General features: G+C 34.2%; 1 protein-coding gene across 3 annotated transcripts in view; it reads right to left on the bottom strand.

The window, feature by feature from the left end:
* The window catches only part of LOC137408852 (chloride channel protein 2-like), a 58,557-nt gene that overhangs the window by 26,700 nt on the left and 16,236 nt on the right, over positions 1 to 15,621 (bottom strand). For all 3 annotated transcript variants that reach the window (XM_068095433.1, XM_068095434.1, XM_068095436.1), the window contains exons 7-13: positions 14,622 to 14,699; positions 14,088 to 14,166; positions 13,105 to 13,315; positions 9,059 to 9,160; positions 1,309 to 1,393; positions 465 to 617; positions 127 to 196 (exon numbers count right to left, since the gene is read on the bottom strand). In XM_068095433.1, the coding sequence (XP_067951534.1) occupies positions 127 to 196; positions 465 to 617; positions 1,309 to 1,393; positions 9,059 to 9,160; positions 13,105 to 13,315; positions 14,088 to 14,166; positions 14,622 to 14,699 (778 nt within the window). The remainder of the gene's footprint in view (positions 1 to 126; positions 197 to 464; positions 618 to 1,308; positions 1,394 to 9,058; positions 9,161 to 13,104; positions 13,316 to 14,087; positions 14,167 to 14,621; positions 14,700 to 15,621) is intronic.

The raw sequence follows: 15,621 nt of genomic DNA, 5'->3' as shown, positions 1-15,621 counted from the left end.
ATTAGAAAAACCAAAATGGTAACATATTAATGGAAACCATGTGTATGCAAATTTTAAAACATCTTTAAAAAATACTTTCCAGCATAAGTACTGTTAAGTTTCTTGCAGAAGCAGCGCAGAACTTACCAATAGCAAATACAGGGATGAAAACTCCAGATGGAACTGGCAATGTGATGGCAACCGCTGACATGGCAAACTGGAGGAGAGAAAGAATAAACAGATGTAATGGACTCGCTCGTCTGCTTATATATTTATAAACTATCAACAATACAAATCAATCGAGCTATCATCATAATAGCAAATAGAAAGATGTGTTCATATAACTAGGGAATTGCCCTATAGAAATATTGAAGAAATATCCCTTTCACCTTGTACATTCAATACTCAAATATTCGTATTCATTTTCAGCCTAAAAAGGATAATGATTCAAGGTACAACCAAGGCAAGGCACCGAACGAACTTACTACAAAAACCATATAGACAGTAAGAGAGATCCATATATTAGGGTTGTCCCATCTTTTGATGATGTTCTGCTCTTCAACGGTATGGCCGACATTGAAGGAGTCACTCCAAGTCACATTGGCAAAGAGGTCTGAGAGGGTTCTTCCGAATGTGTGCTGAAAAGATGTAGTATTTGAGACTATATAAAGTTGGCTGATCTCTCATTTGGTCAGAAAAATGTAAACTAGGTAATATATTTGGATTGGCTACCACATACTAATTCTGACCGCAATTACCCAAATCCTTTATAAACTGTCACATGATGTCTGCAATTATAAACTCTTTAGACATCACGTATCTCTTTGAGGTAGTAAGCTCTTTAGAAGTGAGAAAATTTATATACGAAAAATGTAGAGATATTAAAACTACCTTCTGTTAAAGTACTACTGTCCTAAATGCGCCTGAGCTATAACATGTAGATTGAAACTCTGACAAGGAACAGCGTCAGCGTTAAAAACTGGAGGTTTCAACTGACATGTCTATCGAAAACTTGTAGAAGAACAACCAACAACAGAATGAGAAGTCTTATTTGCTTTGCTGAACGTCCCGTTGAAATTTATGAAAATGTTTACATTTCATAATTTAAAAAATTTAAAGTGTAAACAGTTTAAAACAATTATTTAAACTGTTTAAAATTACAAGCTGAGTCGCATCAAAACTTGCCTGACTGATGATATGGTAGCCCTTATTTCATGTATTTTATCATAACACAAGGCGGAAACTAGCTAAAGATGTTATCAACCGTCACCAATGGTGATCTGGCATTAGCCTGCGAGTTAAAGTCAGTAGTAAGCGAAGAATACTTACCCCTCCTCCCATGTACTGCCCAAGAGACTGCGGGCAGGTTGCCGATGTGATAACAAGTGTCACTATAACCGGATATATAAACCGACTACAAACAGACACGGACATGAGACCAGCTGAAAGAAATATTAATACTTGGAAACTTGCTAACTCTATGAAGGCTAACTCTAGGAAGGCTAACTCTAGGAAGGCTAACTCTAGGAAGGCTAACTCTATGAAGGCTAACTCTATGAAGGCTAACTCTAGGAAGGCTAAACTATATGAAGGCTGACTCTATGAAAGTTGGCAGTACATGAGCCAGCAGCAAAATGGGTTTACAGGTGGGCTCCAAAATACATATCATAAATAAAGTTAAAATTCAAACTTCATGTAGGTAAAGTTGGAGTAAGTTACTCTGTGTATTTCTATCACCACCTCTACCTACCAACTGTCCAAGGCTATACTCTGTTTACCTGTCTCCAAGGTGACAAGGTTAACAAACCTTTTTATTTGTCATTTCATTAAAAACATATTTTTATATGTTTTTCATTATAATGTCTTATATAGTACATTTCTTTTGCATAATACATTTGTTTTGTTGGTATGTATGATTATCTGCGGCATTTATTTAGGAGCTACTGTAGATTTATGGGCTGTGGAATGAATTAAATAAAAAACAGTGTATTGTTATGAGAATAGTTGATCCAACTTACAATGGTATTTACATACAAAGCAAATCTCAGAATGAATTAAATAGCCATATTTTTGGCTGCAGCCGTAAAATAAATAATTAAAAACCACATGTATTTAACCAGAAAAATGTAATGAGAATTTTAACAACAGTTGATAATAAATTCATCATGCTTAGATTTATGCCAAAACCAATTACAGATTTGCCTCTTATGGTTTGCCCTTCGAGCAATGGGCTGTTGAAATGCTGCGCGTTTTAACTGCTCAGTATGAAAAATTAGACTGCCTTGATATTTACAGATTTTACTATTCATATATAATTAAGTATGACAGAAACAAACAAAGATTTAACTAGTTGTAAACATTGCTCACTTTTGAGCAATTGCAGCAGCAAGATGACATTGTTTGTATTGATGGCAGCAACAAAATAATATTGCTTGTATTGATGGCAGCAACAAGCAATGGACTTACCTATATATTTGCTGAATCAGGTAGAAACATTCATAACTATACTAGTAACATATTTTATATCAGTGATGAGAATTATACTAGTGATAAGTATTATATAAGTGATGAGAATTCTACTAGTGATTAGAGTTGCCCCGACGTTAATATCGGAATCGGTATCGGTGCCGATATGGGTGTTAAGTATCTGAATCGGTATCGGCCGATCTCTTTTAAAAAAATCAGAAACTTCAGATACTTTTTACAGATCAACGTTTTAGCAGAAAACCGTATTTTAGCCTGTTACACTATTAAAAAATCATCAGCTACAAATTCCTTACTTTTATCTAATGAATTCCGGGCTTGTCACAATCTATTTCATGTCTATGGCCTAATAAACATCCACACAGCTGAGGAATCTTTTGGCTTTAGTCAGGACGTAATCACAGAGTGCTGCGGTATTTCCCAATTACAGCGATATGATTTATTGCAGCCAATCATGAACAAGAGAACAATGATGGGAAACAAGAATGCGGTGTAATGTTTCTATTTACTAGCATTATGAAAGTAATTTGAGCAGTCGATGCATAAAGTTATCTATCTCTCTCTTGATCCTTACGATATGATGAATCATTTGTATCGCATAAAATAACCTCAGTGGCTTATCGGTATTTAGCCTGCCCTCCATCATCTGTGGCAAGTGAGTCCTTCTTCAGTACGACTGGCTACATCGATAGTGATAGAAGATAAAGACGTCTCACTGAGATAATTGAATCACTAACGGTAATTAAAAGAAACATTTATTTGCCCTAAACTTGGACAGGCGCAGCCATAGAGTTATCTCCCCCTAGAGTGATAACTACACGAGCGTTTCCGGTGCCAACAAGGAGCGTTTAGGCCACGCCTCTTTTTTGTGCTAGTCAGTCGTAGTGATTGACTAGATCAATAACATCAGCCATGAGAAGGGTTAAACAAGGATCATGAATTCCAGTTGAGATAGTAATTAATGCTCATATTAAAGAAATGATGATTATAGTTTATTACTCTAATATATGCTTATTATTTAAAGCAATTCAATACCTACCAGGGATTGCTAAACATATTATGGAAATGTTTACTTTTTCATTTCCATAAACATAAATATTTCCATAATTTTAGGGAAATGGATATGGAAATCTTATGTTACAAGTATGGAAATGGTATGAAAATGGAAATAATATGGAAATGAATTATGGAAATGCTGTGGAAATGGAAATGAATTATGGAAATGGAATTAATATGGAAATGAATTATGGAACTTTTATGGAAATGGAAATAATATGGAAATGGAAATAATATGGAAATGGAAATAATATGGAAATGGAAATAATATGGAAATGAATTATGGAAATGGAAATAACATGGAAATGGAAATAATATGGAAATGAATTACGGAAATGGAATTAATATGGAAATGAATTATGGAACTTTTATAGAAATGGAAGTAATATGGAAATGAATTATGGAAATGGAAATAATATGAAAATGGAAATACTATGGAACTGAAGTAGATAAATGGAATTAATATGGAAATGAATTATGGAACTTTTATGGAAATGGAAATAATATGGAAATGAATTATGAAAATGTTATGAAAATGAAAATAATATGGAAATGAATTATGAAAATGGAAATTGTGACATACACGTAATCCCTGATACCTACATGACTTGCCAAGGCACTGAATAGATAGTGAGTGAAAGTGAAGGTAATGCAAGCAGTTACTCATAGATAACATACATAGTCATACTGGGGTTGTATTACATTGGTGTGATGGGAAGCTAATCAACTGCCATCAACTATGAGCTGTACTACCCGGTGTTGCCCAAGTAATAAAAAAGTATTTGGACAGAAAATTTATTTTTATATAACATTTACTATTCTAACTTTAAAACTTCATATCATGAGAAAATATTTTTAAGCAGTTTAAATGAATTAAGAGGGAAAAAAAACAACTCTAAAGGTTTGCAAGCTTTTTCAAACAACTACAACTTTTAAATTTCATATCATGAAAGAAGTGTTTTGTTGAAATAAATTAGGAAAAAAAATAAAACTGTAAATGTGTTTAAATGTAAAATAATTAGCAAGTAATGGCTAAATATAATCTGTTTAGCTATGATTACAATGAAAAATTATTTAATAAATAAGGTAATAAAAAAGTCTATTTTATTTTTATATAATTATAGTTAGTAGAATTGAGTATAATTTATTTTTATTTAACATATAACAACATTTACCACTTTAACTTTCAAACTACATGTTATGAAAAGTGTTGTGTAATTGAAATAAATGAAGAGAAGAGAGAAAATTAAAACAACTGTAAATGTTTTCAAGCTTTTTTCAAACAACTACCACTTTTAAACTTCATATCATAAAAGAAGTTTTTTGTTAAAATGAATTAAGAAGAAAAATGAAACTGCAAATGTGTTTAAATGTAAAATAATTAGCAAGTAATGCTAAATATAATCTGTTTAGCTATGATTACAATAAAAAATTATTGTAATCATAGCTAATTTTTATTCCTTTATTTAATAGATAAAGTAATAAAAAGTCTATTTTATTTTTAAATAATTATAATTTAGTATAATTAAGTATAATTTATTTTTATCTAACATATAACAACATTTGCCACTCTAACTTTCAAACTTTTTGCTTGCTTACATCAAGCAAAGATGTCCACTAACTAGTGGACATCTTTGCTTCAAGCTAGTCTATGTATTTGATTGATATGTATTGAAATCTAAGATTACATGCAAGGGCTGTTTGTGAACTGAGGTGACAATGAATCACTCTATCACCATACAATGTCAATACTTTCAGTTGATGGCAGTCGATTAGCTTCCCATCACACCAATGTAATACAACCCCAGTATGACTATCTATCTTATCTATGAATAACCAATGATATACAGCCCCTCATGTGTGGGAGCTGTATATCATTGGAGTAACTGATTGCATTAACTCACTTACTTAACACCATCTATTCAGTGCCTTTGCAATGCATGTAGGTATTGAATTGCTTTAAATAATAAGCATATATTAGAGTAATAAACTATAATCATCATTTCTTTAATCTGAGCAATAATTACTATCTTAAAGAATAGAGAAAGCATAATATTATTATGCTTTATTAGTTATCTTGAGTTGTTGACTGATGTTCTAAAAAAAGAATCAAGGAGATTGACCCACTAGAAGCTGAGATATAGCCAGCCAAACACAGGTCTACCTAATAAAGAATCAGAGGAAAACCCTTCGAAAATCCCGAAAACTGTGACGTATAAAATCGACTTAATGGTCATGTGCCGGAGTTGCGCACCCTTACCGCCGTTATGTATAATGATTGTTTCGGCTACGAGATGTGAAACGCTTCGCGCGATAGTAAATAATTTACATACTAGCTCTGGGTTCTCAGAAAAATCAACTAAACATTGTGTGGTAAAGGCATTTGCCCACAACCCCTCGCCATGATTTTTCAAAGCAGAAGAGCAGATTTTGACTATTGTGCTTCAAACTTTAACTCGATCTCCACGGATTTGCTCCGAAGATCATCTGTTCAACGAACGGCGCGTGTATAGTCTATATGCGATATCCACGAGTTGCAGTTTGTTAGAATAAGAAATAGGAATGGGACTTTTTGTTCCTTCATCATTTTTCTACTGTGTATCTACTGCAGCATTCTTCTACTGTGTATCTACTGCAGCATTCAGTTGATTTTCATGATTATCGTCACTATTAACAGACTGGAAGTTCACTACAGCCATAATCTTAAAAAGACTAACTTGACCGTGCTGCTCTTGCTATAAGAAAAGAAAACGATAACTTTTGCTTTGATTTTTCTATTGATCTATTATCTTATCTATGATTATTTTTTATGATTTATATAATATTCATAATGCATATTATACAAAATAATAATATAACTGCGTATAAAACAAATGATGTAACTAATATAATTTGTAGAAAATTCCAAATGATAACCGAGATTGATGATTGATTTAATTGATTCCATTTATTAGCTATAATTAAAAAAATCTGAACAACGCTAAAGATGAGCCTGAATAGGGAAGCTAAGTAGGAGAACAACAAAACTGAGCTGAATAAGCAAGATAGCGAAATGTTGCGAAACAATAGATGCGTGTAATTATTTTATGCTAAAACTAATCTACACGTCAGAGGGACTGGTTCGGAATTCTAGGAGCGATGATTGTTAGGCCCAATTTGATTGTTCTATACTCCCAGGGATTAAACCAATTAAAACGCCGTGATTGTTATAGGAGAGCGCATTAGTTGGCTTAATTGACCAATGGCACACAAGTCGATTTCATACGTCATATATTGATGATTACCAAAACACTTTTGTTTTTTGGTAGACCTGTGTTTGGCTGGCTATATCTCAGCTTCTGGTTGGTCAATCTCCTTGATTCTTTTTTAAAACATCAGTCAACACCTCAAGATGAATAATAAAGCATAATAATATTATGCTTTCTCTATTCTTTAACTGGAAATTCATGATCATTTTCATGGCTGACGTTTAGTTCTGTCGATCACTACGATAGACTAGCACAAAAAATGGGCGTGGCCTAAACGCTCCTTGTTGGCACCGGAAACGCTGGTGTTGTTGAATGCACAGTTATCACTCTAGGGGGAGATAACTCTATGGGCGCAGCAGTTCATTCAGCAGTAGAAGAGAGACTTCATTATCACAGGGAAAGCTGTACCACTAACAGTAATTACCATTATTAATAAGAGATTTCAAGAAACATTGACTGTTTTGTTACTAGATGCACGGTAAGTATGGCAGTATGTGAATATATATACATGCATATCTTTTTTCTATAAATACAAACAAATAAATACATCAATATTTATATTTTCTTTGCATTATATTTATATTTGCATGATAATATTAACAATTATCTATGCAACACAAAATATCTGAATCGGTATCTGAATCGGATTATTTTTCAATAAAAATCGGTATATAATTTCGGTATCTGAATCGGCTGGTGAAATTAGAATCGATGCATCTTTGCTAGTGATAAGTATTATATCAGTGATGAAAATTATACTAGTAACATCTATTATATCAGTGATGAGAATTATACTAATAACATCTATTATATCAGTGATGAGAATTATACTAGTGACATCTATTATATCAGTGATGAGAATTATACTAATAACATCTATTATATCAGTGATGAGAATTATACTAGTAACATCTATTATATCAATGATGAGAATTATACTAGTAACATCTATTATATCAGTGATGAGAATTATACTGGTGACATCTATTATATCAGTGATGAGAATTATAATAGTAACATCTATTATATCAGTGATGAGAATTATACTAGTAACATCTATTATATCAGTGATGAGAATTATACTAATAACATCTATTATATCAGTGATGAGAATTATACTGGTGACATCTATTATATCAGTGATGAGAATTATACTGGTGACATCTATTATATCAGTGATGAGAATTATACTGGTGACATCGATTATATCAGTGATGAGAATTATACTAGTAACATCTATTATATCAGTGATGAGAATTATACTAGTAACATCTATTATATCAGTGATGAGAATTATACTAGTGACATCTATTATATCAGTGATGAGAATTATACTAGTGACATCTATTATATCAGTGATGAGAATTATACTAGTAACATCTATTATATCAGTGATGAGAATTATACTAGTGATGAGTTTTTTCATTACAGCCATTTATCAAAAGCCTGGGGTAACAGAAAAAACTCGCTAATAATGCATCGTTAATAATCTGGGTATTAATGCATTATGCATTACAAATAGGTATTTCAGTCGAGCGTATAGTCACCGTTATCTTTGCTACAGGCCGAGCCATGTGCGTCCGTAGTCACCCTTAGAGGTGAAAATATTGCTTTCAACAAAATTCGAACTGACGACTTCCAGCTTTGGGATTGACACTCTACCAATTATGCCAATTAACCGCCTTGCTGAATTTCAGAATAATCGTGCACTATTTATTACATCTGACGATCTCTCACAGCACACCTGACGATCTCTCACAGCACACCTGACGATCTCTCACAGCACACCTGACGATCTCTCACAGCACACCTGACGATCTCTCACAGCACACTGACAATCTCTCACAGCACACCTGACGATCTCTCACAGCACACCTGACGATCTCTCACAGCACACCTGACGATCTCCCACAGCACACCTGACGATTTCCCAAAGCACACCAAACTGCCAAGGTACTAATAACTCCACGGCAAGATTTCACATTTTGTTGTTGTCCTACTATAATGCTCATGTGTAAGTTCGCAGATAGATTATAGATTGCTTTGCAAAAAAATTGCTCTCGTACGTAAAATCATCCGTCTTGGACCAATTTGCATAAAACGCGTTGACATTGCCACCGTCACACGTAATTAAGACTGAGTTAATCAACCTTCATGTCAGATCCAACACTCATCAAATAGATCGGACACATTGAGTGTAAGAAAAGATTTGCCCAGAACAACAATAAGAATTTGCTTGAAGCTTGTTAGGAACATAAACTGGAGTTGTCTCCTCATAAAAGGATACTTACTAACTCTGTAAGAAACTTGACACCTTCTTGTTACTTCTCATAAGAAAAATGAATTGCCGATGCATCCAGACAAACGCAGCCCCAGCGACTCCACAAATGAACCTAAATGATATTCCAGCATGATTCAGTGCTATGAGTTACTAACGACTTTAGGTTCATTATCTATGCTAAGGAACAAATACCAACTCACTAACCAATAACAATAGCAGCAAACACCCCTTTCACATAAAATTTCAACAAAAGATTTTATAAAAACTGCAGATATTTTTGCATTATTTGAGATTTTGTTTGTTGTTTCAGACCATCTGAATGCCAGGATGTTTCAAGGTTAAAATCCAAAAACTTGATCGTGGTTAAAATGCTAGGACAAAACGCGCCTAGACTTAAATATCTGATCTCATTGGCATGGGGTACTCATCTGTTTAGACAGCATTTAGAGAGAAACAATGCGTCCTATCTTAACCAACCTATCTTTAAATCATTTTAAATGTCTATAGCAATGTATCTGATGCTATATTTGAAGCTTTATTCCCACAATCCTGAGCAAATGCAAAACAAAATAGCTGTAAATAAAGAGGCGTAACACTGCAAGTTGAACAGAATAGCTGATGTCATAATGAGAGGGACAAACAGGAAGTGTGACTATTAATATCATTTTTGAAAGTCTTTTTTCTGAGCATTTCAACCTGAAGTCAATTTTTGTCAAATTTAATTTTAAAACATCCCAGCAGTCGGATCGCCTAAAACAACAAACAAATCTCAAATGATAGGATAACATCTACAATTCGAAAAAAATATTTTTTAAAGTTGACATGAGTGATCCTTTAAGACTTTACAACAACAAAATTGCAAAGTGAAAAGTTGAAGACGATGTTTCCACGTGTCCATTTCATGTATCAAAATAGGAAGTTTACAATATATTTTAGATCTATACCATTTATATCCTCTTGTGTTGGGTGATTTCAAGTATGACTGAACATGACATCATCTCTTTGAACTGCTTTAGTGAAATCTTATAACACGGTTAGTTTTCATTAATAATTGATGCATATGCATGGCTATAGGCTATATAGAGGCTATATATATAAAATGACAGTGTTTGTCACTTGTCTGTTGGTGTGTCCAGTTGGAGCGATAGAGTTTTAGGAATGAAAAATGCACTTCGAAAGAAATGTAAACTCAGAAGCTACAGGTTTGCAAACCTGTGGTGAACCATTAGTCCATGCGACTACATAGCTATTACACCTGCCAGTATTTAACGTCGATTGGTTGAAATACTCACGCTTGAAGAGCATGACAATCTTTTTCCTATTGCTCAAGTTATAATGACCAATCTTATTATAGTAAGATTAACTAGCTTAAGTTACTCAAATTCATTGGGTAAAAAAACTTAGCAACAATTAACATGAACTTTTTATACAAAAACCTTTTTATTACCTGTGCAACGCCCAGCACTCATCTGGTACACGTATATGACAAGCAATGCCAAGCAATGCCAAGCACTCATCTGGTACACGTATATGACAAGCAATGCCAAGCACTCATCTGGTACACGTATATGACAAGCAATGCCAAGCATTCATTTGATATATGTATATGACAAGCAATGCCAAGCGCTCATCTGATACACGTATATGACAAGCAATGCCAAGCACTCATCTGGTACACGTATATGGCAAGCAATGCCAAACACTCACCTAGTACACGTATATGACAAGCAATGCCAAGCATTCATTTAATACACGTATATGACAAGCAATGGCAAGCGCTCATCTGGTACATGTACCCTACAGGATGAATTTATTTGCGGAGTTAAATTTCGCGAAAATTGCCATTTCATGCATATTCGCGGCTGAAAACTGTCTGTCTCTATGAAGAGTTAACTCTATTACATCTAGCAATAGAGTTAACCCTACGCATGCGCGCATTGCGTGTTTCGTTTTCTATTTAGCTTACAACTACGGTTTGATCATGCTAAGCTATAAATTTTTTGCTGCGTTTTGAGATTTTCACGAATATTCATAGATTTGGAGGCCTTTGATGAACCAACAATTTGTGGTAAGTAATGAGTTTTTTAAAAACTATTTATTAAATTAGTTGAATTTTACTTTGGTTCTTCGGTAAAATGCAATATTTATTTTTTTCCATCCCTACCCCTTCATTATTTGTTTTAGTGTGAGAGAGAGATTTTTCATCAAACAAGCAAGCACAATGACTGCAAGGGTGGTATATGTTATTCTTAGAAGATCATCAATCATTCAGGGAGGTCTGGAAATTGAGGTAGAAGTGACAGCAGCTACTTACGAGGAGAATATATCTGTTTTAAAAGAAGGAACAAAAACACCTTTACGAGCACAAATCTTTGGCCAACCGGCAGAACTTTGCAATAGTAAGCCACGAGGAGAGTTCTGATGATAACTTCAAACTGTTAAAGGCGATTATCTTGCTACTACATGGCTGGTAAGGAAGTTATCATCAGAACTCTCCTCGTGGCTTACTATTGCAAAGTTCTGCCGGTTGGCCAAAGATTTGTGCTCGTAAAGGCGTTTTTGTTCCTTCTTTTAAAACAGATATATTCTCCTCGTAAGTAGCTGCTGTCACTTCTACCTCAATTTCCAGACCTCCCTGAATACCAGCCATGTAGTAGCAAGAGAATCGCCTTTAACATCTACCCAAGACAGTGACAGCGATATAGAGCTGCTATTACCGAAATAACTAGTCAGAGAGCACCATTACACGCTAGTATTCACTTATCAAGAGTATCAGTTTAATTTTATTGCTCTAGACAACTGCCATATTAGACTAAACTTTATATTTACTCCATTCATCGTTTGTAAAATTTTATTTGTATTTGAAATATTTTATTTGTACACTCAAGTTTGTAATAAATTATAATATATCTATGCATGAAATAAAATATATATAATTTAATCATGTTTGCTGCAGCGGTATCAAGGAGTTGTTGTCGATGAAGGGGTCTAGGTTGACTGGTTGCTTCTCTGCCAATATTCCTGCCTTGATGAATATTACTACTTGTCTCTAGTTTTCGTAATCGGAGTAGGTTGTTTCATTCTCAATCTGCAGTAAACACAAAAAAGAAGTGTTAAGGAAGTACAAAAACAATAGCTGAGGTATTTAATGTAAGCGATCAGTTTTTAAACAAAAGAATTAACTAATGCAGTTAATTATGGAAAACGTATCTGCACTGCAAATCAAATACATACCATAATGTCCAGATCAGAATCATCCTCAACTTCGGTATTAGAGATTGATGAAGTTGATTTCAATGTAAAAAGACTAGGAGAGATTTTTTTGCGATGACGAAGCCATGCCGAATAACTTGTGAAAACCTTGAATAATTTTGTAAAGTTTGATGCAATGGCAATAAAACTTGAAGCCCGGCGACGATTTTGAAGAAGTTTTGGAACTCGGCTACGTTTAGTACTTCCGCCTAGCGGCTATTTTTGCGATGACGCCATTCTGCATTTCTTGTGACAACCTTGAATAATTTTGTAAAAAAATGTGATGCATTGGCAATGGTGTTAGCTCAAAGCCCAGGCAATGATTTTAAAAATGTTTTGGAACTCAACTACGTTTAGTATTTATATTAAAAACTAGCCTAACAGCTAGTTTTTAATTTGATGCAGTAGTTATTCTCCCTTGTGATTAAAAATAGAACTAATTATTCACGGAATTTAATAATTCGCAGAATTGACTGTTCGCGAAATCGCGAATTTTTATAACCAACGAATATTTTCATCCTGTAGGGTATATGACAAGCAATGCCAAGCATTCATTTGATACACGTACATGTATATGACAAGCAATGCCAAGCGCTCATCTAGTACATTTATATGACAAGCAATGCCAAGCAATGCCAAGTAATGCCAAGCGCTCATCTGGTACATGTATATGACAAGCAATGCCAAGCACTCATCTGGTACACGCATATGCCAAGCAATGCCAAGCACTCATCTGGTACACGTATATGACTTTGTGATATCCCTTTATAAATCCCTTTATAAATCCGTATGACCTTAACTCACCCAATAATTCCAAAGGCAACAAGCTCTCTAGCATCGAAAGGAAAATCATGGCGGAGAGTAGTTTTATAGAGAGCGCTCACAGTTTCCTCCTCATTTGCCCAGATGGCGCACAGTCTAAACAAAATGGCAGCTATAACAGCAGAAAAAAAGCCTCTCCAGTAGTTCCTCACAGCAAAGTACGTTGACGTGACTTCGATGCTGAACAGCACACCTGGAGTATAGGAGATAGTCGTGAGAGTTTAAACAATGAATTTAAATAAATAATTCGCCAAGTGTGTTTGTTCGTTCTCTATGGCAGTCTATGCATTCTAAAACCAGTGAAAAAATTTGGACCAAACCTTCGCAGGGCAACTTCTATTGGTTCAGAAATGGTTTTATGCCATATATTTCTAAGGGATGGAGTTGGTTAGAGGCACCCTACATGTCAAAAATAACATTACAATATCTATTTGACCGTAACCACTTTAACCTGAACTATAGTTGCTATATACACATACTAGTATATAAATATCGAACTACGTTTAAAAGATCAAAGCTTCTCTCAAGGTCAGTTGTATTTCAGATGCTCAAGAGTTGAAAAACCAAAGAATCTATTCAATAATGTGCCACGACAAATAAAGGAGGTACTGACTTATATTCCCATTTTTAAATATTATTGTGAACGTTATGTCATTACAAATTATATTCAAATTAAATTGTTGATTGTATAAGAAATTATTGTAGAATATTATGATGTTATTGATGAATATAAAGTTAAAAAGTGAAACACAATGTGAATTTCATTTCATAGAAGTGACCCAGTCGACGCTGGGTATTTCTACTAGTTTATATAAAACACAGGAAAGTTATAACTCAAATTAGTGGGTATCTCAATTTAATGCAGTGACAACATTGTACGTAATAAATGCTATATACAGATTGTAATAAAAGTGCTATTGATAGGGCAAAATTTTAACATAAACTAGTTTTCAATTTTCCCTCACCTCCGATAGGAGCAGCAAAAGTGCAGGCAACTCCAGTAGCTGCTGCAGCTGCTAACATTTCACTTTTTCGTGATTCATTCTACAAATATAAATAAATATATTTAGAAAAAAAATATTTAGTGGCCTTTTTCCTTTGATTTGTATCTCCAAAGACTGCCAAAACTCGCAACTATTGGAAAGATTAACTAAAATCACATATTTCTTTTTAAATAATGCTGTAAACAAAGTGAACCAAAATATCATAACAGTTTTAATGCCTCTTATCAAAGTCAAATAAATGCAAACCCTAGATAATGGCATTGATAAAACTGATCAATGTGATCAATTAGTGTAACAATCAGATTAATGAGATGTGACTGATTGTTGATATTGTTTGCAACTCTCTGTGAAAGACTATCGAAACAGTAACTTTGTCTGCAAGCATAAAGGAACATTTTTCAACAGAAGTTGTTCACTCAGTCCAATAGAGCTGCCACTTGTTAAAAACCAAGTGTAGTAAGGCACAATGGTGACCAACTTGGATATTACACCCACCTCATAGATTCCTCTAAATGAACGCACTGACTTGCTTAGGAGAGTAGCGACAATACACGCTATGTGCACGAATGGACCCTGGAAGAAAGGGACAAGTATGAAACTGCACCATGCTCAACCCATTCAATATAATAGTGCAGGCTCTGGTCAGATGGCAAATGAAAACATCAAAAAGCGTGGAACGATGTCATCAATGAAGAACCTATTTCTCATTGTCGGTATTTGCTAGGCATGCTCATCGATACCAAATTTGCATCATAAATCTAAAAATCAAACACTAATATGACAGTAAGCCATCACCATGACATTAAGAGGACATGCTCCAGTTATGGACCTTGTTATCCTGTGAGTGTTCACAAATGTAACTTCCCTTAAACTAGCTCTAGCTGCGGGACAAAGACTGATACCATCCCAAACTTCCATTTTGCCTGTTCAGTATTCATTTGAGGTTTTTGGCCAAGAGTTTATGCATACCTTGTTCAGTGAAGCATCTACTAGCTTTGCCTACTAACCTAACAGGTAAAACCCTAACAACCTCCAAGCATACACCGGTGTGCGCAATAAACTGGACTCCTTTGTTCATTAAACAAATTTTTCAAACTCATTTATAATAAGTTGTTCCGTCTTTGTTATTAGTAAACAAACAAATTATATATCGCTAGATTAAAAACCTTGCAAAGGTTTATAATGTCTCATGAAATGTGTACGATACACAAAAATCGGATTTGATGCAGTTTCCCGTACCAATGTAATAAAATTGCTTGGTTTACATATCACAAGGTTTCTGAGATGATTTCTGTTGCTAAAATCTACACATACAAATTCTTTATTTCCGAAATCTAGTCTTGTAGGCATTGCTAACAATGTTCTATATGCTCTACGTATAACACAAAAAACAAACGTCATATCTCTACAGATTGTTTTCTTCAACCATTAAAATAATGAAATGTTCAGAACTTAGCCTACATAATCATTCAGAAACATTATTTACAGTTGTTTG

The sequence above is a fragment of the Watersipora subatra genome, chromosome 11 (genome assembly GCF_963576615.1).
Source record: "Watersipora subatra chromosome 11, tzWatSuba1.1, whole genome shotgun sequence".
NCBI classification, from domain to species: Eukaryota; Metazoa; Bryozoa; class Gymnolaemata; order Cheilostomatida; family Watersiporidae; genus Watersipora; species Watersipora subatra.
This window is presented reverse-complemented; position numbering and strand designations above follow the sequence as displayed.